Genomic DNA, 26817 nt, shown 5'->3' with positions numbered 1-26817 from the left:
ACGCGACTTGTTAGTTTCCTTTACGCTCTGATAGTTGTAATTATTAGGCGTTCCGTTTGCTTCCTGCCGACATTTTATTTCTGACGCTCCGGTAGAGTAGTGAACCAGCTTGTAGTATACTAATTAATTGTGCAGTCCTTCACTACTGTTCCACGTTTATCTTAAATCTGACTGTTTTATTTTGTTGCAGCACTTCGAGTTATTGTTATATTATACCAAAAGAGACTGCTTTTGTGTTCTAAATTCTGTTTATATAAAAAGCTTATTTTTAATCTTCTCATGACTTTGCCATTGTTTCAGACATAGCGATAATTTACTTCACATTTATTAGGGTTATTGGAGTAAATCAACATTACTAAATCAAGTATAATTCTACACACTGAATGATCCAACGATGTGCATAACGCTTTTACATAAGCGATTTCGGACCTTACGCTCTTGTTTTTAGAAATCCTGGTCTTTTCTTTATCAGAAGATTCATTCATAACTTCATAGTGAACTCATAATAAAATATGGACATCTACTTTGTATACTATTATAGTGATGCCAGAAACGAAATATAAATACGTTACACTGTTCCGTATATTTGTGTGGTATACACATCCCATGCATTATCTGCGTATCTTGCCCAAATAAAATTAAATTCATTGTGAAAAATATCAAAATCACTTGTAAATATTCAAAATCAGTCACAGTTTTGGGCTCAATTTCATTGCTAAGCCTAGAATGATATTAAAAGCTTGACTGTAATACATGGCTGAAAGATCTAACTATCGTAAAGTAGAAAAGAGAAAGTTTAGCTGATGAAAATATAACAGAATCGAGCTTCATTGAAATTATTTCTGGTTTTGAATAAGCTTTAGAGAAATTCAGTCACTTGACCCCAGTATCGAATGACCAGCTATTGAAGATTTAATCATTTCTTTTTTTCCATTCGTTTTAATGCCCTTTCAATCTGACTGATGTATACTGTTGGGGCATTCGAAAGGTCCTGCTTTTTTTTATGACACAAAGCATTAGAAAACACATTACACAACAGAAATGAAGCATTACAAAAGCATAAGGGACTTTCATTGAATCTCATATGTATCATTTTATTTTATGACTTTTTTCCATATCTCAAATGCTGTAAAATGCCTTTTATTTAAAGTAGTTCGTAAAGATTTTATTCGCTAAAGTTGTTCCTAAAGACATTATCGACGTGATGTTTGACAGTCTCCAAACAAGTGAACTCCAAGCTAGTCAGAAAATGTTGAAGCGTTCTGAAGCGATGAAAATCCTAGAGAAGGTCTAGTAGTGGATGGCACAAAAGTTCTCAGCCATACTCAACAATTTTTTGTCAGCTACTTTTCTAAATGTGTGGCTGAGCACTGTCATGATGAAAGACAACACCTCGAAGAATGGTTAGTTTTGGGTGTTTTTTTTTTATTTGTGTTTTTGGAACTGCCATTTGGAAGCAGTGGTTTTAAGAATTTATTGTACGAGTTGGTGGCAAAAGAACATAACATAAAATTCATTTTCAACTCTACTATACAAAAAGCATTTTCTTTCTGAGATGCGGCTCCAATCTCGATATTACTAAAAAAACCTTTTTTGAGTTATTCCGTGACTGTTCGCTTCTGATCTCTAGCAATGTGCCATTTCGAAAATGGATCGTCGTTTTCTTTTTTTAACATGACATGTCAAAATTTGAGCAAGCATATTATGCTCTCTCATGGAATACCCATATATCGTAGCAGTTTCAGAGCTTAAACTGAGCCAGAACCCTGCTCCGGTATTTCTTAATTCTCTAAACAAATAGAAGTTCGAATCAGCTCTAAATAATTGGACACCGGCATTTGTTTCGTGAAACTGAGCCACAATTTCAACAGAAAATTCTTTTAATTTCGACAATTTTATTTAAATAATAAAATTACATTTAAAACGATTCTCTGAATGCATGCCTCTCTTTTCCTGGGAAGCAAACCATTGCTCGGACGTTGACACATTTCAAGAAAGAAAAGTCCCCGCAAAATCTCAAATGCTTTTTCTCAATGAAGTGCAATGAATTTATGATTTCGGATAAATTTTTAGTTTTACTACTAGTTCCTGTGAAAAGGCATTCGAAGACTTTCAGGAACGATGTAACCAAATACCGAGGATGAAAATTGTCGCTTATTTCTTTGTTCAAAACTAATCCATGGATTCAGAAAAAGTTCTCCCATCATATTCTGCGTGACAAATAAAGTTATACTGGCAAGAGTCACGGTCAGAAACGTTTTGGAATCTTGTTTGTTTTCATACCTCAATAAACATTTCCCTTGAGGTTTTCTTTCTTTTTATATCATTCTGTCAATTCTCGTTAGTGACGTTATAAGGTTTATCCTAAGTTTATAATAGTTATTTTTAAGTTTATGCACCTTTCCTATCTCTCCTAGCTCTAGCTTACAATTTCTTACCAGAGGTTTTAGAATCGCGTTAAAAGCAAATGGGATGAAGTGGTATTTAAGTCGAAGTTCCAACTGACTTCGAAAGAGAGAACGAGAGTTTCTGAATAACGTGCGTTTGCATTTTGACTGCGTCTCTCTAAGCTGTTATTACGCTCGGCCGTATTACGTTCCTTGATAGCTTCTCTAGATAATTCCATATTTAGGGACCAACTAGTTTGGACCTGTGTTAGCTTCGGCTAAATCTCTTTAGTTAGTCATTAGTTCGTTTTTATTTCTTACACTTTTGAGTTTTAGCCCAAGTGGAGGCTTTACTGTACGCCCTGAGAAAGCGGCCGACTATATATCTTTATTTTGAGCAATAAAGGGTAGTTAACTCTTTTTAAGTTTACGTTTCTATTTCTGATCGTAAGCGATGATTCGCTTAGCTGTTCATTAGGTTCCTCAACACTTGGTTAATAGACAGCTGATAAAAAGAATGATCTTCTCTTCTGTCATGTCTTGATATAGTACATTATACTGTATATTCAAGGCTTATATTAAGCTGGAGCCCGGTTGAATTATTTCAAACTTTTGATGGTAATTGTAATTCTAGAAGGAGCTCTAAACAAGATGTAGTTTTGTACTTATTTGTTTAGCTATTCAACATTAATTTAATAATTTATTAAATTTTTATTTATCTCATTACCTTGTATTGAATTTTATTTTTAATGTTGATTATTTTACAGTTTTATTTATTTATTTTTGTCCCTCTTTCCTGACGATCTGCCATAGGGCTCTAGAGCATCTAATTTAAAAAAATTAAGCCCTGAGCAGCTTACATTCCCATTCTTCTTCAAATGATCATGTACTTTATTTTTGGAATATTTATTCTTCCTCAAAGTTGTAATATTTATTTTGTCTGACTGACTGAACCGTATAACGTGGATTTTCAGTGATAGCCTCTTTTAAAATACCCTTGTTTGAGAGGATGGTCGTCTATAGCATCGTTTTCGAGAATAAAATTTCCCGTTTAAACTTCCTAAACCTCCTTCCAACCGTGTCATCAGAAATAGCACTTTTTTCGTATAAAGCAGGAATTTTACGAGCAGTCTCACTAACACTTTTTCCCTTTAAAAATAAAAGATCATAATACATGACCTTCTGGTTTTTGCATTCTTATACTGCACTGAAACAGAAATTATACCACACAACACGTGCTAAAATTACAGAATGTTTGCAGAATGGACATTACAGAATGGACGTATTTAAACATCCGCTTCAGTCAAAGTCATGCCGTGTCAGGAGCAATAAAATAATTAGAAGAAAATTAATTTTTGTCTTTTTTTGGAAGTCTGCGGCACACTACGGCTCTTCGATTTGAAAAGCCGCAGTGTGTTGACCTAATAAATCGCAAATGTTTAATGGATGTTCACATTTTTTGTATGAATTAAAATCTAAATATATCTTTAGATGCTGAACAATGAACTGATTAATACGACAGGAAATTACTTAAACATATGGAGAAAGTAAACTCTAATACGAATTCCGTCATGCCTATATTAATTTCTCCGTAAATGCAGTTTCCCTAAATGCGTTGCACCTAAATTACTTGTTTAGGTTTCCATTTACGCATTTTGTAAATTTCAGTCTTATTTACATCCCAGTGTGCATACATACTAGCACATATATTCATGAAATGAAAATCTGTTGTAGAATGTATGCTTTGTTACAGCATCTATTTCGCTCTCTATCTATATATATCTGCATATATTTATACATTAAATTGGAAATTTCTCTTTCAGTACCCCCAAGAGAAGTTATTATCATGGACGAGTATGGGCAACGGCTAATGGAAACTGTTGGACCAGTTGATGAAGGCTCAAACATAACGCTCATTTGTGAAGCAGAAGGAGGTAAGATAATTTTGATTTATGCTTCAAATTAATTGGAATGAATAGCGAAATATTTTGCTTTGAAATGAAACAAATTTCGTGCTTAATTTTATAAGCAACAATACGAAAATATGCATTTGAAACAAAGCAAATGTAGAACAATTGTGCTTCACTTTATAGTTGATTAAAATGCTAAAATATTCGATATAGATCAGTATAGGTGGTTTACGTGATTTTCATAGAACTTCGGTAATGCAGAGTTTCTCAATGTATACGTTTCTCGAAATCTATCCTTTTAATCCTCCTAGACTTCCAAAAAAGGCAACAATTTGAATTTAAATTAACTGTATGCAGTTATTCCACTATTCATGAAAATCTCTTAGTTTTGAAATTACACATAGCAAACGTTCTTGCAAAAACTAGCATTTCGCGATATATACCGATTACCTTACCTATGGACACTCTACTGTTAACAATAAAAGATGGATTTGTCGCTATGGCTGTGGTGCTGCTTTCCAGCATACATCCAACCACAGAACGACTATGCAAGAATTGGCAGGCTCATCTATATTATTGATGCGAGTACCAACATTTATTTGATTTTTTGTTTTATTTAATAAGATCAAAATTTCCAAATTATAACAGCTTTGAATTATTAAATATAAATATAATGTTACGGATTTTGAATTTAGTTAGCTATTTTTGCTATAATTATAATGAAAACTGTTTTATACCCCCTTGCGATACAGCGCGAGGCATATTTTAAGAGAAAGCTACACCGGGAAAGTAAAAATACGTGCATTTAACATTTAAATAAATAGTTATCTCGTAATTTATATTGACAAGCTTCGCAACTGAATAAATCTAAGTGACTACTGTGTTAGCTGTGATTGTAATTCTACTATTTTGCTTTCCAGAAATCTGGAGAAAACGGAAATTATTGGAACGTTCTCGTGCCCGATTAAAAAGCCAGAAAGAAACATCTCAGTTTAGTTGTTTATTTAGCTGCTGTAATTTTGAGATCGGTTTAGCTTTCTCTGCGCTTTGGATTGCGTTTTATTTAACGCTTTAATAGTTAAAATATAACTACTGCGTGATAGTGTGATATTGTAAGAATATCTTTGTAGGAAAAAACATCCAGCGTTTTGTTACATTTCTTGTGATAGGAATAAATTTTATTAAGATTTTATCGGCTTGTACATTCAGTCTATTCCGAGCCGTACGCATGCAACAATAATTTGTTTCTATTAACTTAATATAAATATAAATTTAAAAAATTTCAATTTATTCTGTTTTAAAAATTTAAATACATTGGTAATAACATATGCTAAACTTAGCTTTCCGATGGAAAGAGTAAGGTGGTCCGCAGAATGGTCTAATTTATGAAAGTAGTTACCGCTTGAAAGAAATATAAGAAACGTTGACGTAATGCATCACATAATTTCAAACGTTATGCTGTGCTTTTGTTGTTAAGAACATACTAATTTTACTGATGTTTAATATCAAATACGAATTGAAGACATAATGTACAGATCTCTAGCCGTAATGTAGGCTAAAAATATATTTACGCTTTAATGTAATTTTAAAAGGTGAATACAGTATGTACTCAAAAATAAGTCCTTCCTCAAATATTATATCCCAGAATAAATTTTAAGACATAAAAGTGTAGGTAAATATTTGATCAGAGTTCATGGTTCGTTAAGAATTATTGTTCCCGCTTCGAATGAAATCAAGCTAACTTATTAAAAACAGTATTTTATTATGGAAGAGAAAAAATTAGCAAAGAAAAAATTAATATCTACTTGTTTTCATGCGTAATATTTACCAGTGCTATGAATACAGACCTAAATGGAAATCGCTGAATCAGTCATGGGGTGACTAAAATGCTAATTAAGGGCCACTAAGTAACTAACTTATAATTAGGCGTAACTAAATAACTAGCTTTTAATTAGAGGTAACTAAATTGTTTCTATATATGGAAATTACACGTGCGGTTTACATAGTATTTTAATAGTGTAAGTATTCTGTGCAGTTATACCAATTAAAATTCTTCGCTTCATTCTGCAATTTCATTTCTTAAAAGACCTGATTATAAGACACTACCAAAATTTTGAATGAAATATGAGGTTCAATATATATGATGAAAAACGAGGTTCTTATTTTCGAGTAAATACGCTACTACAAATGCATTCCTTTTCGACAAATATAACAAAAAATCAAAGTGTTGCATAAAATGATTTTAAAACGTTGAAAATAACAATTGCCAAATTTGTCTTAAATAAGAATATGAAACTCGTTTGACAAAGCTTTATTATATTCTGAAGACAAAGCACAACTGGTCTGAAATCAGCTTCAAGGATTAGTTTTAAGACACCTCGCTAACTACTTTAATTTTGACAGTGAACCAAAAAGACTAAAAATAATATTTGTTATTTTAAGTTTGATAATGGCGTAACACGCGAGCTTGGAAGACCTGAAAACTGAGCCATGACGGATATATTAGATGTAGCCCAGTGACGCTGTTGCTGTCTTGTCCATGCATTTCATGGAAAAATGGTTGCTAGAACCTAAAGGAAGTTGGACTTCTGCTTTCCACCCCAATTTTGAGGAAGAGCACCTCGGGGATGGTCCGAAGTTCTCCCACCTTTTCCTCCCCTACCATCAAACCACATGAGAGGACTTTCGGCTAGTCATATATTTGAAGTGCCTCCATGCCGCAAAGACACTATACATTTACAAACATCCATGCCTTTTCAGGGATTCAAACCCGGTCCTTTCAAAACCGCAGTAGGCTTACCTAACCACTATACTGTCTGGGCTGCAGTAGTCCAGTGATAACAGACACATTAGAGTACAACACAGGCCAAATGCCACATGGAGTGGCTGGTGTAATTTTTAATATTTTAAAAAGGTATAAATACTTTGAAATTCATTTCTTAAGTAAAATGAGAATGCCAACTGGTCTTAAATCATTTCCACGTGTTATTTTAAAACTCTCGTGTGGTATGGTAATATTTAGTTTAGTTATGACACAGGAACATCATTTGACACTAGTAAGTTTAACAATGCTATTACTTTGCATATTGTCTAAGCTAATATTAACATAGACATGGTAATTTTATTTTCGGAAATGAGCCTGAAGATTCCGGTAATCTAAATGAGAATGGAAACATCAGACCAGAATTTTGTGTAACTCTTAAAGGTTATGAAGCTGAGATTAACAAATTAAATCAATCATCAATATTTAGTGATAAAATGGAAAAATGCTAAATAATAAAATTATTATTAAATTATTAATTAAAAATTGGAAAAACAAAAAATGCCCCGTAATTTTTCCTTTAACTATGTTTCTATCTTTGCAACATATTCAGAGCAGTTTTTAAGAAAATAAGCAATAACAGTATTGTTTTGATTATTATATACCAGGGCTGTCAAGCAGGGAGGAATTTTCCCCTTTGGACGGACTTTCATAGTTTCAGGCGAGAAAATGCTGTGCTGTCAGTCTTTTATCTACCTACTGAATATTTATTTGTAGTTTATGAATATAAAAATATCTTTTATTCGAGTTTTGGTATTTGTCAACATTTTCTATACGTTTTCGTGCTTAATTTTAAAAAATACAGTAAAAATAATTGTATGCATGCATATTTCGAGTTTTGGAAAGGACGAGCATGGAAAGGTCATCCAGAAACGATAAGAGGCGTGCAACGGCAAAAGGGGGGGGGAATCACTACTTTACAATGTATTTTGGCATTATAAAGATGCAGCGTTCAGTGTTTTACATGAAAAAATCTACTTGATTAGATTTTAGTTGTATTATTATTGTAAAATTTAAGATATGTGGATTGATGGAGCAATTTCTCTATTTATGTATTTCCAGCAGCTAGATTTTGAGATAAGTGATTTATTTATTATTCCCAAATGAGGCGATCCTTATGCTGTGTGCATTCTATTAATAACTATTGGATAGTATACATTGAACTATAATGTAAGTAATTTTCGAGAACAGTATGAAGGAATATGTCTAATTTTAAAACAAATTCAGCCATCTGAATGACATTTCAAGAGTCATTGAAATATTTCGAAAGCTTATACAAATCTCATTCTACTCGAATTAAAAATTTTAATTAGATATAAGCGAATGTTTAGAGAAGAAAGAATATATATTTATCATCGCATTTTAGAAAATGAGAAAGGAATCTCTCATGTTGCTGAATAGTAAGATAATATCAGCAGCTAGCGGATAAAACTATCATTTCCCTAGAATTTTACTTGTAAATGTTAAGTGTCATTATTCAAGAGCTTTTGTTTTTATTTGAATATTGAAAATTCATAAAAATAATTCTTTCTTTTATGATGAATATGGTGAGTTTTTTAAATTTTATATTTTTAATTTTATTTAAATCAAATTATCGAACAAACTATAAGACTAAATTTCTTTTTGTTTTATTTAAAATAGTATGCTAGTCTATCCTCTTAGCCTGAAAGACCGAATTTTAGTCTTGGGTTTTTACTACAATATCATTATGCTTAATGAATCAGTAAAATTTTAAAAATAATAACTCTCTTGTAAACATTTGTAATATAAAATAATTTAAACCTTTTGCTAAATTCGATTCAAAGTACAAAACTAAGTCTAATAAACAGAAACGCACTTTCGCTTGAGGTAAAAGACAAATAAAGTGGAATTTAAATTATTAGCCCAAACTGGTGTTTGCCCAGAAGTGCTATTTCGTGACATTTCACGTCGAATCACTGTAAGTGACTGTATGAATGTTTAAATTATCGCCTTCAAATATTATCACTCTGTATTATATTTAAAAATTTTAAATAATGAAGAATTTGCATGTATGTACGTATATTTCTGGCATTGTGAAAAAACAACGATACCTAGAGACATCACATTTTGAATAACGTAGTCTTCCATACGAATACGGAAAGCTAAAAGCACGAATCTTGAATCGAATTTGCGTTATCATCTATTTCATATTTTTTAAACTTTAAATGATTTTTAAGACTTTGTTTAAAACTTTTAACTATTTTTTATTTAGAAACGCAACGTTTCAAAGCGAGCAGTGGTAACACGCTGTACGGAATAGAATAGTTTTATCACCATCGCACGAGACTCTCTATCGGAAATTTTAAAGATGTGCTGCTTTTAACTATCTTTAGCCCAAAGCTGCGTTAGGGCAAATGCTCTCGAAACATCTATGTATGTGTAAATGAAACAAATATGACTTTGGGCTTAATGTAAAGCTTTTAGATCTTTTTTATTATTTATTTACATTTAATTTAGCTTGTAAAGAAAGCTAAATTTCATTATGACTAGGTTCGGTTAATTTCTCGCAAACTATTTAATATTCAGCAGCGAAAGAGAAACTCACGAACTAGTAGAAAATATCGCTCACGTCGGAAACAACCAAACAAATCTGTTTAAGCCGGATACTAGTTCTCGCTCTGTTAAAACAGATTCTCGTTTCTTTTCAAAACTTTTTTTTCATTTACATATTCCGTTGGAGTAGATGAAATAGTAGGAGTAAAAAAATTTTCAACATTAGCAAAAAATGTTAATTAAAATAAACCTTGCAAAGCTTTTCAAATTTTAAATGCATTTTATCGATAACAACTGCCTGCAAAAAGAGAATAATTAAAAGTAGTACAGCAGAATAATACATTTAAATAACGCAAAACACAATTTTAGTTTAAAATCCGAAATGATCTTGCCCAAAATTTTATTCTACCATATTTAAAATAAAGAGATCCGCTATCCTGGAGTTGAAAGAAATATATTCAATAATCAAATAATTTTACTTTCTAGATGACGAAAAAAACTCTCGAAATCAATTCCTGTATTTGTATAGCAGTTACGTCACCTGTTGAAAAATGGATAGTGAAATTGAATCATTTATAGAATTTTAAATAGATCACATACTGCAGAATATAAGCGCGAGGAGAAAAGATTAATTTCCGAAAGAAGCTATTTGTTGAAGAATAATTATCTGATAACAAATTATTCAATGAACGTTTCAACATAAATCTAATTTAGCAAAGCGTAGCAAAAATTTTTCTTTCTCCAAATCAGGGTAAATACTATTATAAACCCAAACATCAAAACTTCAAATGAACACTGAGACGACGTTAAGAGCCAATGAGCGCCATCTATTGATAAAATGAAAGTAACAAAACTCTAAATTTAAGATCTTTAAAAACAGTTAGGTTCTTGATATTCAGTGCAGGATTTACGTATAAGCTATACAAGCTATAGCTTAAGGTCCTCAACTTCTTGCCCCCCCCCAAAAAAATTAAAATATAATATAAATATAGTATTAAAATATAGTATAACAGACTTATAAGGCTTCCATATCTCAAATACCTTAGGGCATTAGCAAGTCTTAATCCGGCTCAGTTGATATTAGAATCAGAATTATTATTTATAATTCAGTCTTAATTGATCAAACTGTGCCAGGGTCCATTTTATTGAAAAAAGTTTGAATCTAGTTTCTAGTTTCACCATCTAAATATGTTTCGTTATTCGGAAAATATCTCATTAGGTAAACAAACATTCATCTTACTTAATGAATAACATTTCATGTGAAATAATACAGTGTTGATGTAAACAAATAAATAATAAATTTAAAAGCAGAGGAAACGCACGAATTCTCCTAAAAGTACACAAAATTTGTTTAGTTTAAGCTGTCTGTAAATTTGTCTGAGTTACAGTAATTTTTTTTCATTATTTACTTCACTTATCTCTAAATAAATAAACACATTTTATTATTAGTCCAAAGGGATTTGAATCCCGAAGGACTATTAGTTTCGTTTTGGCATTTTGCGTCGGACTCATAAATGTCGGTTCACTTTTCAAAATGTTGCCATAAAATGTTAGAGTCCTGCATTATATTTGAAGAAATTAAATAATGAAAATCTGCGTAAAGCTATGTATATTTCTCACATTGTCATAAAATAACGGTACATAGAGTCATCGAATTTGGAATAACGTAATCCTCCAACGAATATGAGCATGTGGAAGACCAAATTTGAAATTTGAAATTTGTTTTATGATCGATTTCCTATTTTTTAAAACTTTGACGAATTTTTGATTAACAAACTCAAGGATTTCAAAGCGAGCAATGGCAACGTTGTGCAGAAAAAAACATTTTTATCTCCAGCGCGTGAGTCTCTGTATCGGAAATTCTAAAGATATGCTCGTTTTAAAACTATTTTGCGATATTGCTGTTGCACTGGATCTTATGGTTTAAGTGCGAGGAACATGATATTTAATAAAGAAAGGTAACACACAAAATGTTAAAAAACGCCCCTTTGGACGTAATTTAAAATCTGAAACATTTCAGATTTTTTTTTTTTTTTTAAATTGCATTCGTTTTCAAAACTAATACAGAAGGTAATCGGGACTTGATTGTACAATCAAACAAAGGGATTTACAATCAGGGGACGTATGTACAATCAACCAAGAGGCGTATATGTTTTTCGTTATTTACTTCATTTAAACACATACTATTGAAAATGCATTTGTTTTCAAAATTAATGTGGACGTCAATCAGAAATTGATTGTACAATCAACCAAGGGGCGTATTAACTGGATTGCGGATAAAAAATGCCCTGACAAGAAAAATGAAACCTAACTTTGGTTATTGTAAAACGAATAGAAAATAATGCCACAAGCCATCAGAGTAAAGCAACACTGTCCACAGGAAGTGAGAAAAGGAAAATGGAGAAATGCAACATAACAACCAATGATATGAGATAATGACAAACTGCAGAGTTGTATTGTTATGAAATGTCCAGGCGCGGTGAGATAGCTCCCCCCGCAAAGCAGTTTTAGAGTTGCCATAAAATGGCAAAATAAGCCAGGGTTGCCACATTTGGCGAGAAATCGCCCATTTGGTGATATGCCATGGACGGATGGAGAACCTTCTGGAACGAATTCTTACCGGTTTAGCCCAGAATGTTCTCGAACACCAGCCAAAAGCTATATAAATTCTGCTGGCCCGCAGTCAGTTAGAGTGCCTCGTCGAGAGTGCGAGATGGTGTGTATGGTGTATTAGTCCGTGTGGTCTGTGTATGGTGTATTTAATTATGGCAAAGCACACGAGGACTATCTGCCTAAGGGAAGGGATGCCTTCGTGGAGGACTATCTAAGGGAAACTGGCTCGTATACACGTTACACATTTGAAAAATCACGAAAACGCCAATGCAGCCAGCCCGTTCGCGGGATTCGTACCGAACTACCAGTGTTCAGCGACTTTACCGCTCGGCCGCTGGTGGGCTTTAGTTCGTGCGGAGTCGATCGAGTTGACAGCCAGGCAACGAGTGCCGAGTGGATCGTCGAGAGCACCGAAAGAGTCTCGTAGTGTATCGCGGTTAGTGCATCGTCGAGAGAGCGTGTTGAGCTCCGGGAACGACTCAACCGAATATTTGGGAGCTGTGCTCTGTGTGTCGTCGAGTGCATCGCGAGTTGTAGCGTGGAGAGTCTCGAGAGTACGTGGAGTTCCGAGAACGACCAAGAAGAGTCGAGAGCTGTACTCTAGTGCTTTGACGTGAAGCTGATAGCCTGATAACCTGGAGGCTGTGTCGCTGATCGTGTCAGCGTGTTTATAGTAGTTCATCGACGACTCTGAAAATGTGTTGAAATTGATTACTTTAATTAGTGCAAAGCCCGCTATTGCAATTTGCCTAAGGAAAGCTGCGCTTACGTGGAGACGGTTTAAGAGAAACTAGTTCATACTCGCAATACACTTGAAAAAAACCTGGAAAAATAGCATGCATTTAGTTTATTTTTTGGATTTGATACAGATTAAACTACCAATATTCAGCGATTTCTCCACTCGGCCGCTGGTCAGCCCCCGTTAATTGAGACTTGAATGCGTATATAATGAATAAATATCAATAATTTACAGCTAATCATTTAAATGTTTTTACCTCCCGCAAACCTATATATTGTTAGGAAATGTCCAGGCACGGTAAGATATTTCCACGCAAAGCAGGTTTAGGTTTGCCATAAAATGGCATGGGAAGGCAGAGTTGCCACATCGCCCATTTGGCGACATTTGGCGACCAAATCGGCGATATGCCATGGACGGATGGAGAACCTTTTGGAACGAATTCGTACCGATTTAGCCCAGAATGTTCTCAAACACAAGCGGAAAGCTATATAAACCCTTCTGGTCCGCAGTGCGAGTTAGTATCCCTCATCTAGTTAGTCCGTGCGGAGACGATCGATTTGACAGCCGACCAGCGAGCGCCGAGTTAGTCGTCGAGTGCAATGAGAGAGTCTTTTAGTGTATCGCGAGTTAGTGCATCGTCGAGATAGTGTGTTAAGCTCCGGGAATGACTGAACCGAAGAGTCGGGAGCTGTGCTCTGTGTGTCGTCAAGTGCTTCGCAAGCTGTAGCGTTGAGAGTCTCGAGTGTACGTGGAGTTCCGAGAACGACCGAGCAGCGTCGGGAATTATACTCTTGTGCTTTTCAGTGAAGCTGTCTCCACCGTCCTAGCCTGATAACCTTAAGGCTGTGTTGCTGATTGTTTCAGCGATTTTATTGTAGACTTTCGACGACTGTAAAAGTGTTTTAGAGCTGTTCTGATTAATATTGATAAATAAGTGTGTTTCGATATTTCATCATCAAGTGTCGTCATTCACTTCAAATCCACACGAACCCCATACGAATGTGAAGGGGGAAAAAACTTAACAATATATATAAGGAAGGGAGGCAAGCTTTCCGGTAGAAAAACTCGATAGTAAGTTTTCAGCGAATGACCACAAATTAGGGTCTCTACAACAAGTTTTTACTGTTTTTACAATCATGTCTATATGCTTATGTGCGATGAGGTTTTCGTCCAAGATAACTCTCACACGAAAAATCTAAAAATGTCCATTTTATGTGCTTTCTGTAGTCTTAGAAATAGTAGATTAAATCTGAGGCGAAACTGGAAAACCAGAAATGATACTTTACATAAAGCTCACAAAGGTCTGTTCACATTATTGGGACTTAGAGCCGCGAAACGTGCATGTACTTGGCCCCTCTGGTAAAGGGAAAATATTTGATTTGGACAACACATGACTTCCTTGTACAGCCTTTTAAATTATACAAATTTTTGTGGCATTTCGTTTAATCTCATTTCCTCGAATTTGATGAGAAATATATTTCTTATTCAATGAATTCGATACTTACTTCGTGGTAAGGAAAAAGTACATGAAAACTTAAAACATCTTCATAAAATATTTTAAATGCAGAAAAACCTAAAAAAGTTTAAGAAAAAAAAAATTTTAATAAAAATTAGAGTTTCTACATACTCAAAAGCAATTTAACCAACGGACAGAAAGACAAAAGTTTCGGTGCACAAACATTTACAATTAACTTCTGGTCCCATTGAGCAAGTAAAATGTTGGAAGAAAAATTTACAATACCCTCGACAGGACCTCTCGAATTTTCGTTGAGTATACTTCCAATTACACCACAAAGGCATGCAGAAAAGAGGCAGACAATACCGTATAGGTGTCTAAAGTTCCTCATCTATGATATTAAGATAATGAATGTCTTATCCTTAACAAAGTATTAAACATACTGTAAAAAATAAAGAAACAGAAAGTTGTGACAAAAAACATTCCTTGAAGAAAATTTTAATTAATGCTTGTTAGCAACACCGAAAATATATGATTCCAATATTAGGTATCAAGAGCATTAAGAGGTATATAATTATTTTGCATTTCTTCTTACATGTTTCGTAAAGGAAAATTCCTGGTTTCAAATATTCGTTGGAAACAAATGTTTTCCTTATCTAAAGTATTACTTAAAAAAATACCACAATCAAATATGTGTATATATCCTATAAGGAGACAAGCAATAGCCAGAGTAAACAATGAGCTAAATATTTTTCGGACAAAGAGGGCTAGGAAACTGGGCAGATTCTAACGTCTTTTGTCTGTTCAGGCAATTTCAGTTTCTCTCATTTCCATTGTTCCCTCTATTGGACCTAAAACTGTCTTCTAAAGAAAGGAAGGAAATTGCTTTTAGTATAATATGCCATTGTCCTCAAAAATAGTAGTTGCTGATTGCGGTACAGAGAGGTGATTTGTTGATCGTATCAGAAACCTAATGCACTATTGATGAAATATCATTTGATATCAGTCTTATTTCACTGTATTTATACATTTTATGAAATCTAATATCTAAAATTTTGCTTTGTAGTACAAAATATCCCAAAAGTAAGCGCCTATTTTTCTGAAATCAGGCTCTTAAAAGAAATTCAAATCTATTAATATTTATCCTTTTAAAAATATGTTAAAAGTGTACTAAATTTGGCTCTTTGTATGTGCAAAATGTTTCAAAATATTTATTTTTTTCCGTACCTAACTAGCTATTTTGATAAATTAAAAACAAATTATGGTTTCTTTTGCAACTCAGTGATAGCCAAAAAAAAAAGACTCATAAATATATATTTATAGAACCTCATAAGTATATATTTATAAAATCAACAATATAGGGAAAAAAGAGGAAGTGAGGTATATAAATATTACGTCCTTAGCCAAAACTGTTGTCCCATTTGGAACGATTGCAGAATTTGTTCAATTTTGTTGGTTTTGTTCTTGAATAATTCTGAAACCTTTTCACATCATTTCTTGTTTCCACTTACAACTCCCTACCAGAATGACTTTTTAGAATCGCGTTGAATGCAAATGAGTGAGAAGAGGTATTTAAGGAAGGTTCAATTAACTTCGATAGAGAGTGCTAGGAGTTCACAGTAGCGCGTGTTTACCTTCTGGCTAAGTCACTCTTGAAGCTTTCACTGCTCGGCCGTATTATGCATGTCTAGTGTTATTCGCCTGCTAGTTTAATTTGGGGGCTAACTAGGGTTCCCACCTCTCCCGGAATTTCGGGATTCTCCCGGAATTGAGTCGTGAAAATTAAAATTTCCCGACTCCCGGAAGGAATTTAAAATAAATAATACTTTCCCGGAATATCAAGTTTCTCGAGAATAACGACACAATGCGCACGGACGAAATGGTTGAGAACATCGAAAATCACACGATCACGCACAGCAGCCAAAGAGCGTGTAAGTCAATACATATTCTTTGCAGCAGCGAATCTAGAATAAGCGGTGAGTAAGCGCCTTACGGGATTGAGTAATGGTTTCATGACGGCGTATCGCGCGCACACGAACTCATCTCCCCACACCCTCTCATTTTCGTTCCATTCTTTCATTTAATCTGCAATTATCTAGCTATCCGCAAACAAGTGCGTATTTTGAAATTATTTAAATGTTTTCACAATAATGTCTAGTGAAAAAAAATAAAAAAAATTAAAAAAAAAAAAAAAAAATCTGAAATGTTTCAGATTTTAAATTACGTCCAAAGGAGCGCTTTTTAACATTTTGTGTGTCACCTTTCTTTATTAAACATCATGTTCCTCGCACTTAAATCATAAGATCCAGTGCAACAGCAATATCGCAAAATAGTTTTAAAACGAGCATATCTTTAGAATTTCCGATACAGAGACTCACGCGATGGAGATAAAAATGTTTTTTCTGCACAACGTTGCCATTGCTCGCTTTGAAATCCTTGAGTTTGTTAATCAAAAATTCGTCAAAGTTTTAAAAAATAGGAAATCGATCATAAAACAAATTTCAAATTTCAAATTTGGTCTTCCACATGCTCATATTCGTTGGAGGATTACGTTATTCCAAATTCGATGGCTCTATGTACCGTTATTTTATGACAATGTGAGAAATATACATAGATTTACGCAGATTTTCATTATTTAATTTCTTCAAATATAATGCAGGACTCTAACATTTTATGGCAACAGTTTGAAAAGTGAACCGACATTTATGAGTCCGACGCAAAATACCAAAACGAAACTAATAGTCCTTCGGGATTCAAATCCCTTTGGACTATAAAAAAAAAAAAAAAAAAAAAAAAAAAAAAAAGAAGAAGATTCTGATTCTGCAAGTAAACAAGTTTCACAAAAAAAAAATTACAAAATATTCGACGTCGTTTCAAGACAAGTGGTTAACTCAATTTGATTAGCTTATGAAGAGAGACAACTTTAACGAAGAATGTAAAGTATGTCGGAAAACGGTTAATATTAAGTGCGAGGATGTTAGAGCTTTAACTCTACATTCCGAAAGCAAGAAACACCAGTCCTTAATATTGAATTGGGATTCATCGCAATTGGTTTCGAACTTTTTCGTGAAGAAATTTTCAGAACAACAGGACAATATATCAGCAATTGAAATTACTTCAGTCTATCAAAGGATTAAAGTACTATCCCACTTTTAATAGCCAGTATTGCATAAATTATTAAAGCACTCTATTTCCAGATTCTTCTTTGGCAAAAACGATTTCTTGTGGTAGAACAAAATGTACAAGTATTTGCGAGAGTGTCCTTGCTCCTGCAGCTCAAAAACATACTTTTATATGAGATTAAGAAGGCGGAGATTTTTTTTCAGTTGCGACTGAAAAAAATAACATTTTTTTCCTCTCCCGGAAACTATATTTCCTCTCCCGGGTTTTGACAGCCAAGAGGTAGCAACGCTAGGGTCAACTACGTTAGACAATTGTGTTAAACTTCGGCTAAGTCTCGTTTAGTTAATTATAGTTTAGCTTCTTATTTTCTTATTCTGAGTTAAAGCCCGAGAAGAGACCGACTGTTATTCGAGTGAATAAAAGGATAATTTAACTCTTCTCGATTCTACGTCTTAGTTGTTCTGAACTCAGCGATAAGTCGCTACATAGTTAACTACGTTTTTTGACGTCCATCTTAGACAAGGAGTTAGAAGCACTACAACTTCCTTCGCACCCAGTGAAGCACGGATGTATTTCTTTTAAGTTTATTCATTTTATCAGTTTTTAATTATTTATTTTATTTGTTGTATCGCTTTGTTTGTAGGCACGGGGTCATAAAAATTCCTTGAAATTTGTCTCTTACTTAGCTCTAACTTACTTCTAATTTTGTGATTTTAAGGGATATCACAATTAAGATCCATTTTTCTGCATTCATTAAGACTTCTGAAAATGATTTTTTCTGCAAAATAAAAAGTTTGGATTTCAGACCATCCTGTGTATAAAAAAATTAAATTTAGTTCACTTTTAGCACATTTCAAATATGATCAATATTTAACAGACTTGAATCTTTTAAAAGTGTCTGGTTTCACAAAAGTGGTACTCCATTTTCGATAGTTGTTGTTGTCTTGTGCATGTATTTCATGGTAGAATGGTTACCAGAGCCTCAACGAGGTTGAATTTCTACTTCAACCCCTATTTTGAGGGAGAGCACCTCGGGAAGTGGCTCGTGGGTGTTCCACCCCTTTCCCCTTCCACCAAACCACACGAGAGGACTTTCAGTTCGCCATATATTTAGAGTGCCGCCATGCCACACATACATTTATGAACACTTTAGATATACAATTACACCACGTATGTATACATTTATACACACTCTACATTTACAAACATCCATGCCTTCTCCGGGATTCGAACCCAGTCCCTTCAATACTGTAGCAGGTTCCCCTAACCACTATACCGTCTGGCCGGCTTACTCTATATAGTAATCCGATTATTTAGATTTAAATTGCAAAGAATGTATCTTAAAGCAGTAAAAATATATCTAAGAATGGGCTTTCAATAGTGAAATTTTGTGAACAAATTTATAAAATTTTATCAATGGAAAATAATATAAATAAATTTAATATTAGATCTTTAAAGATAATCAAATCTTTTAGGCTTTATGAAAAGCAGTATCAGTCGATTTAATAATGAACTTTAAAAATAAATAATAAATTTTGAAATCCAATGAATAGTTTTGCAAAACTCTATTAATGGGAATATCATCAGTGGATTTAACAATAGGTATTAAAAATTAAAATATAATGAACTAATTTATGAGATTTCATCAATAAAGGAAAGAAAAGATAGGAGCTTTAAAATACTTAAGTGTAATGAATTATATATATTAATCTTAATTCATATTATGTTCACCAAACAAAACACAAAGCATAGAAGCTGTAGAAAATATTAAACATTAATTTTCAAATTTTGTATAACTAATGAGCACGTGTTTAAGCAGTCATCACGTTTTTGAATCACCAGGTATTATTTTTATCAGATGAATTTTGAGTAAACAGAGGAATTAAAAACCGTCTGGTACACTTTAATAACCAGTGAAATTTCTGCACACATTAAGAGAAAATTAAATTCTTTCAACATACAAAATCATTAAATTTTTGTGAAGGCTGAGTATAAAATGAGGAAAAGAAGAATAAAAATAATGTTTTTCAGCGTTGTAAAATTTGCTATTACAAAAACTCCCATTGTTAATAGCACGTTATTAACGTCATAAGGTTTGAAAAATAAAAATATCTTAACGAACTTCCAAAACTACGTGTTATGAAAACGCCCCGTGTTGCATTACGAATGTAAATTTAATAATTTTCGTCATTTCAAGGAAAATGAGTTAAAATTAAAATATGATCACCCAAAACAGCATTTTGCTTTTGACCTCGCAATGTTAAAATAATTTTGCAAGTCGTATATTTAAATTTCTTGCTATTAAGTAAAATATAAAGGACTTTATTTCAAATGAATAACTGGAAACAAAGAAATAATATGTTGTATTAATTGCAACATATTATTCCTTTTTCTGGAAACCATTTTGATAATTTAAAATTACGTAAAAGAAAAGCAGTCATAGATTAGCAGAGATTTTGCATAAAATTCCCTAAATTCGAACTCTCTATAAAAGATATTTTCGAATATCATTTCTACACTTTTCAGATGAGAAGGACTTATGTATTATTGCTGTCGATTTCAATGGCAGCTAGGGCAAAGTTTTAAAAATTGTTCTATAAACCAGTGGGAGCAGATGCGAGTGAACCAGCGTAGGGAGATCATAATGCCGAGGAAAGGAACTGTAAAAAAAAGGAAAAATAAGATATTACAATTTTGAAAGCATTAGAAGCATTTTAATAAATTTAAGCATTACATTACACTGCGCACAAAAAATGGGGCAATTCTATATCTTCCGCTCTACTGGGTCGATTGACGAAATTCAATTTGCGTTTTTCATGTCTCGAAAGCGCGATTTAGGATATGTATTAGATTTATCTACAGCATTTTTCTAATGTAAGTATTTTGACACAAAATCGGACTTTTTCTGAAATGACATGCCAATTGTTTTCCATATTTCGATTAATTTTACGACTCATATGACAAACTGCTATGTTTTTCAAAAATCGCACGAGTAATATTTAAAAATTTAGCTCTCAGAATTTTAACTCCTCAACGTTAACTGAATTCCATATATATTTATTAATATATATTTTTATTAAACTTATTTGATTCTTCCCTTCATTTCAAATAAAATTCTCCTATTTTTTAAGATATATTTGTAAAATTTGTATTTTTAAATAATTTTTATAGATTTTTCGAAAACTAATTTTTTTATTGAAAATTTAAAATCCTTGTGCACCACATAGAATTACGCAAGGTTTAAAGAGGTAAGTAAAAAAAACAAACATATACAACAACACAACACAAAATAAAATAAACTTACAAATTCACAGATGATACGTAAAAGATAAATTTACAGAAGAAAGAGAAAGCCATTTTATGTTAGACAAATACGTGAAGAGGGGACGGAAATGTAATATTCACAGAGTTTAACCTAGAAATGAGTTCCTTTCGTCCTTCCTTGAGCTTTGAACAATAGAACAACAAATGATAGACATTTTGCACTCCCCCGAAACTGCATGAACTCAAGTTAGTACTAGATAATTTAAATCTCTTCAGATATGAATTGAATTTACCATGTCCAGTTAGAAATTGACTAACTTCAAAAAAAATGTTGGAGTAAAAGTGCAGAAAAAGTGTTTATTATTCAGTCTGTGAGGAATGGAAGGAAAATAAAGTTTAGTCAAAGAGGCAGTAGTAGAATTCCTGTATAGTTCATTCCACTCCTTGAAGATGTGTAGCTTGTTTTGCCAGCCATTCAGCCCTTTCATTTCATAGACTGCCAGTGTGGCCTCGTACATGAGAAAAGATAACATCAACACCTTTATCATTAAGGTCTTTAAGAAGAGCATGGGAAGTGACAATTAATTTATTATATGAGAAGATATTCCTAAGAGAATATAAGGATGAAAGAGAATCAGTGGGACTTTTGAATTATAACCTATATAAGTTTTGCCTTAAAGTTGATGTATTTCTAAACATATCTGCAAAAAATTGAAGCTTTTTATTTAAAATTTCCTAAGATATACGTGAATTTACATTTTGGCCAGTTTTGAAATTTGGCGCACTTATTATAAGCGATAATAACGAAAATGTGTTTTACTCTGTTAAAATTATTTGAAAGTATGAAGGACACTGAAGTGGACAATGAAGAAAAAGGAAAGGAATATAGGTTGCTATAAATTAAGAAGCTCTCTAAAGGAATTATTCTTGACACTAACTAGAAAAAAAAATTCGCCAAGATAAATTTCTAAATTACTCCATAAATTGCTCACCAAATATTACAAACTGTAATATCTAGGCATAATTTGAGTCGTAGAATCAAAATATGGAAAAATATTGTGTGTTACGAGTATTTCAGAAAAAGTCCGATTTTGTGTCAAAATACCTGTGTTATAACAGAGCTGTGTATAAATCTAATATATGTACTGAGTCACGCTTTCGAGACATGGATAACGCAATTTGAATTTCGTCAATAGGCACAGTGGAACGAGAGATATAGAACATTTATTTTCGCATTGTACCTAGGTAATAAAGAAAATAATCTTTACAAGTACTTAGGCAAGTACCTACAAAATAAGTGTTATAAATTAATGATGGATTTAAACACGTGCTTTATAGAATATTACTATGATTTCAAGAAAATCAATTTCTCGAATCGGAAATAAATAAGGCAAAGTAAGTTTGCATTAATTACAATTTTTTTCTAAATAATTTTTGAGCCCTTACTGTATTATTTGCATAATAATTTTCTTTATGCTCATTTTTATTACAATACCGTATTTCTTATGAGTGCACACCTTATGAACCGTGCCATACATACAATTGCAAAAAGTGCAAGGTACTTATGTGAAACATAGGGTTTTGTTTGATATATTCGATTATGGCAAACTACGCAAAGACTATCTGCCTGTGCCTTCTCGGAGGATATTCAAAGGGAAACTGACTCGTATTCAGTTTTGACGTGGCAAAAAACGTAGCCCATACAGCCAGTCCTTCGTCTGGAATCAACATACGTTCAAACTACCAGTGTTCAGATAATTTTTAATGTTCGGTAGTTAGTGCCCCTTGGTAAAATGTTCATATAACTAATACTAAAAACAGGTGAAAATTATAAAAGCGGTTAATGTATTCGCATCAAGCTACTGTATGCCTAAGTGTTTAACATTTTGGGCTGAGTATGTTGCCTGCAACTGGAAACACAGAAATGCAGTCCCAATGGTAAACTTTGTCAATGCATTACATTGCAACAAACTTTACGCATTTAAAATTAAAGTATAAGTTTTGCCGAAGGAATTTATAATTTACCTTGGAACATTTCTTCACTTCTAGTCATTTAAAAAAGGATATTAACTAACATTGAGATAAATTTCAATAAACCTTATGAAATTTGACTTAGATTTAATTGCAGGAAGTTTCTGTTGTTTTTTACTTAAAACTCTCTAGAATATTTTTTTGATGTCTGTAAGAACGTATACATACGTGCATATTAAAATATGTCAAAGAAATTAAGGCAATATATCAAAAGAAAACAAATCCAGGTATGAAATGCCAGGAGAGTTTTCCCATTAAAATCAAAAAAAAAGAATTGTTCTCATAGTAGTTTTCGGAAATTTGTGCTTTCTTAGCGAAAACCCTAGCCGCTCAGAGGGTTAAAAAATACAAAACAAAAAGAGGAAATAATAAAAATGACAGAAATATTCTCACTAAATTATTTGAAACTATAAGTCGACTATTTCGTATCAAAATATTTCCTTTAGTTCAGAATCGGAAATAAAAATATAAAAAGTTTCCCCCTATAGTTTTGCAGAAAATTAAAGTCAATCATTTAACAGCAGACTTTATATTGACTCGAATGCTCGAGTTATTTAAAGCGATTTTAGACTTGCTTCACGTGTCCTGTGCAGCTGCCTAACACCGATGAAAATGCCAGTCATATTTCTCTCGAGTGATTTCACCATGTCCAACATATAAAAACACTTCACACCACTTTAGAGGAGCTGTCTGCATTATCACAACAAAGTTTCTCGTATTTTTACAAGCTAATAAACAGCATCCGCTTTATGGGATTTTTTTCACAATTTAGACATTTAATTTTTTTAATTATTCTCTCCCTATCGAAAAGATTTTCTATTTGTATGGATTATTTGTATCCAAAGGATTGTTCCGTTTTAAGAAGCAATGAGGTTTTCTTCTCTGTTACTAATTCCAACTACTATGTATAATTTATTAAGTATGACACAACTATATGAGTATTATAAGCATTTGTTTAAAATTTATTTTACATATTACATGTTACTTAATTATTTTAATTATTTATTGCATCACGCAACGCATTAATGGATTCTGTGACACAAGTAATGAATTCCAGAAGTATCTATTGAGATAGAAGCACTTCCGGTTTCACGTGCGGCAGCTGATAAATATCCCTTCAGCCACCTACACAATGAATTCTGTAACCCGCTGCAATATCAAAAAAGCATCATTTAATGCTTCGATATTTAACGCATGATAATTTGACGATTAATGATATTGAATAACGTAACAGTTTTGCAGACATATTATAAGTTTTACCGATAGCCGCCATAATTTCATGATTAGGTCATTTTTAAAGTTTCTCAACAGCTCCTGTAGAATCGCATTTCTCTCGTAAACGGACCTTAAACGGCATATATTCTGAACAGCTCTATAAAAGGCAGGAAAATAAATTGCATATATACACCAAAATACTATTTTGTAACAGTAATTCGATGCAAATTTATAAATCTGATCATAATTTGGATACGGAGCGAGTAATATACAGTGCCCTTTTCTTCTCAATGATTTGCGGTTTACTTATTGTATTAATGCACTACCTTACTTGTGTAAGTGTCGTGGAAAATGTTGCGTAACACTAGGATGTAGATTTGTCAAAAAGGGCAGTGGGAATTTTAAAGCTGAAATGTACCATTTTTACAACATTTCTTCATTTCTGTGCCGTACAAGTTGTGCCATTTGAAAAGTAATGTTGACTAGTGTATTACTTGAAAACATTTATGGGAGAACAGAAAAATTAAAAAAAATACTCGTAATGAGACTTTGGCTTTATCGCATTTGATATCTCGTGTCAAATAAAGTCCTCTCAGTAACAGTTTGAGAAGTATTTCTGTCTTTAAACAATGTTTAGAAAGCCAGCAGTTTTGCTGCTCTAATGTAAAGATATTAGTTTAACGACCTGGGAGCCATTTATGTGATTCCTTTTGGAAAACACATTTAAAGCTGGTTGGAAATCCTTTTAAGAGTTTTTTTTTTTTTTGATACCTAGTCTTAAAAGAAGAATCTAAAGTTGAAATGCAATAGCTCTAAGGCGGATTTCAATATAAATCTTCTCATTACTCATTACCTCAAGGTCCATGGCCCAGATAAAGATGTAAGAAACCTGCAATGGATTTAATAACTTCTTGACTACGGTTATTGATTTTTTAACAAATCTGAATTGTATTCTTCCGTAGTATCGATGAAATATTAAGGTTTTTAGAATCAAGAATTTTTTGTCATGCATCATTCAACTTTTTTTATAGCCACAAGCATCTTTGCTTTTTCAGTGGCGCAGAATTGATAAGGCAATAGAATTCACAGCTTAGAAACGAACAGAGTTAAACTTTAGTTTATTTTCCTTAGATAAGTCATTATTATAGCGACTTATGACTGGTAGAAGTGTCCTTAATAACCATAAAAAACAAGCAGAAAGAAATTTTTGCTTTAATGCAATAAACAGCAGCTCATTATACTGCAGACAGTTATGACTAACTCAGGGAGTAAAACATTTATAAAGCAAACTCTCCATAAAAGGTCAGAATTATCATTGCTCATCAAGGTAAAGATAGAATAGGTAGGTTAGGTTATTTAAATTAAGGGAAAGCACATTAGGACTGGAAAGCACACCAACCTAAAGGAAGAGACGCTTTCGTGAAGGATTTATTGAGGGAAACTGATTCAAATTCACGTTACGGACAGAGAAAAACACGCAAACTTCCTTGCCAGGACTGGAACCCAATAGGACTAGCCGTATTTAGTAGTCTCGCCGTTTGTGAGCTGTTGATTAACAAAATCACTCGCAGAGTAAAATTTAAGCTCAATTACATTCATTTAATTCTTAATCGAATTACAGAATACTCGGCCTAAACACAGATTTTATGAGGTTGTACAACATTTCTGAAAGTTTCCGGAAGAATAGCTTATAGCTCTTAGAAAATTTTTTTTTTTTTTTTTTTTTTTTTTTGATGATGAACAACTATCAAAGAACTATTGCATACTTCTCGAAAGGGAACGGGTCAGATATAAGATGACAATACTAGCTGCAAAGAAATGAGCTGGGTGGACGTTCTGTACTAATATAACAGTGGCATATGGTATACTTTTCAAAACAGAAAAAACCTCAATCTGCAGAAGCACCGCCGTTAATGCAAGCATCTGCTTGCAAGCCGTTTGCATCACCACAGCAGTAAGAATTATACTTGAGAATCATTACTCTAGCGATATCATACTAGATATGGATGCGCCTTGTCATACAGTAGTTACGAAACAAGCAAGAACCATTAGGATAGTTATTTTCAAAAGCAAATCTTTTTGTTACTCCGAAGTGGTAAATCTGATAAAAAGGCTAATTACAATAAGGCTCCGGGAGCAAGTGGGCTGTACAACACCGTCGAGATATAAATATTTCAAGCAGTCCCTAAACTTGTGATGTAATTCTGGTGGTGAAAATCGGTATATTTTCCAATTCGCTTAAAGGATGTTGAAGTAGTCTTATTTCTCAAACAAGGTCGCTCAATGACGTTGCCCTCTCCTACAGACCGACCTGTCTCTTGCCGTACTTAGATAAGCTGTTTGAGAGACTTACTCTAGGAAGACTGTAACACGATCTATACAGGGCTGATAGGTAAACCCACCATCAATTTGGCTTTAAGGAGAACTCTCACTGGATCACGCACTGTACAACATTAAAACATTCAGAGACAGCAATCTTGCAAGGATCAAGTCTACAGCAGTAGTCTCGCTTGACATCAAAGTAACTTTGACACCCATCGGTTGTCAGACATAATCATCTCATTGGACCTCCACGGAGTTAGTAATGATGTCATTCGAATAATTAGCAGCCATCTGTCACTCAGAACACTAATATCACCACGATGGAGGTATCTTAACAAGAGAAACAGAAAGAGGCTGCTCACAAGGACCATACCTTTATGTGATCTTGTGGAAAGTCGTAATGGATGAAGCGTTTGATCTAG

The 26817-nt window shown here is 33.2% G+C and overlaps 1 protein-coding gene across 1 annotated transcript in view; it reads left to right on the top strand.

The window, feature by feature from the left end:
- Positions 1-26817, top strand: part of LOC118185857 (cell surface glycoprotein MUC18-like) — a 1126921-nt gene that overhangs the window by 486181 nt on the left and 613923 nt on the right. The window contains exon 3 of the mRNA XM_085820901.1: positions 4211-4321. Within this exon, the coding sequence (XP_085677027.1) occupies positions 4211-4321 (111 nt within the window). The remainder of the gene's footprint in view (positions 1-4210; positions 4322-26817) is intronic.

Source organism: Stegodyphus dumicola, chromosome 7, assembly GCF_044657685.1.
Source record: "Stegodyphus dumicola isolate Sdum_Otavi_A_Nest chromosome 7, ASM4465768v1".
In the NCBI taxonomy this organism is placed as follows: Eukaryota; Metazoa; Arthropoda; class Arachnida; order Araneae; family Eresidae; genus Stegodyphus; species Stegodyphus dumicola.
The sequence above is the reverse complement of the archived record's forward strand: the minus strand, read 5'-3'. Positions and strand labels throughout refer to the sequence as shown.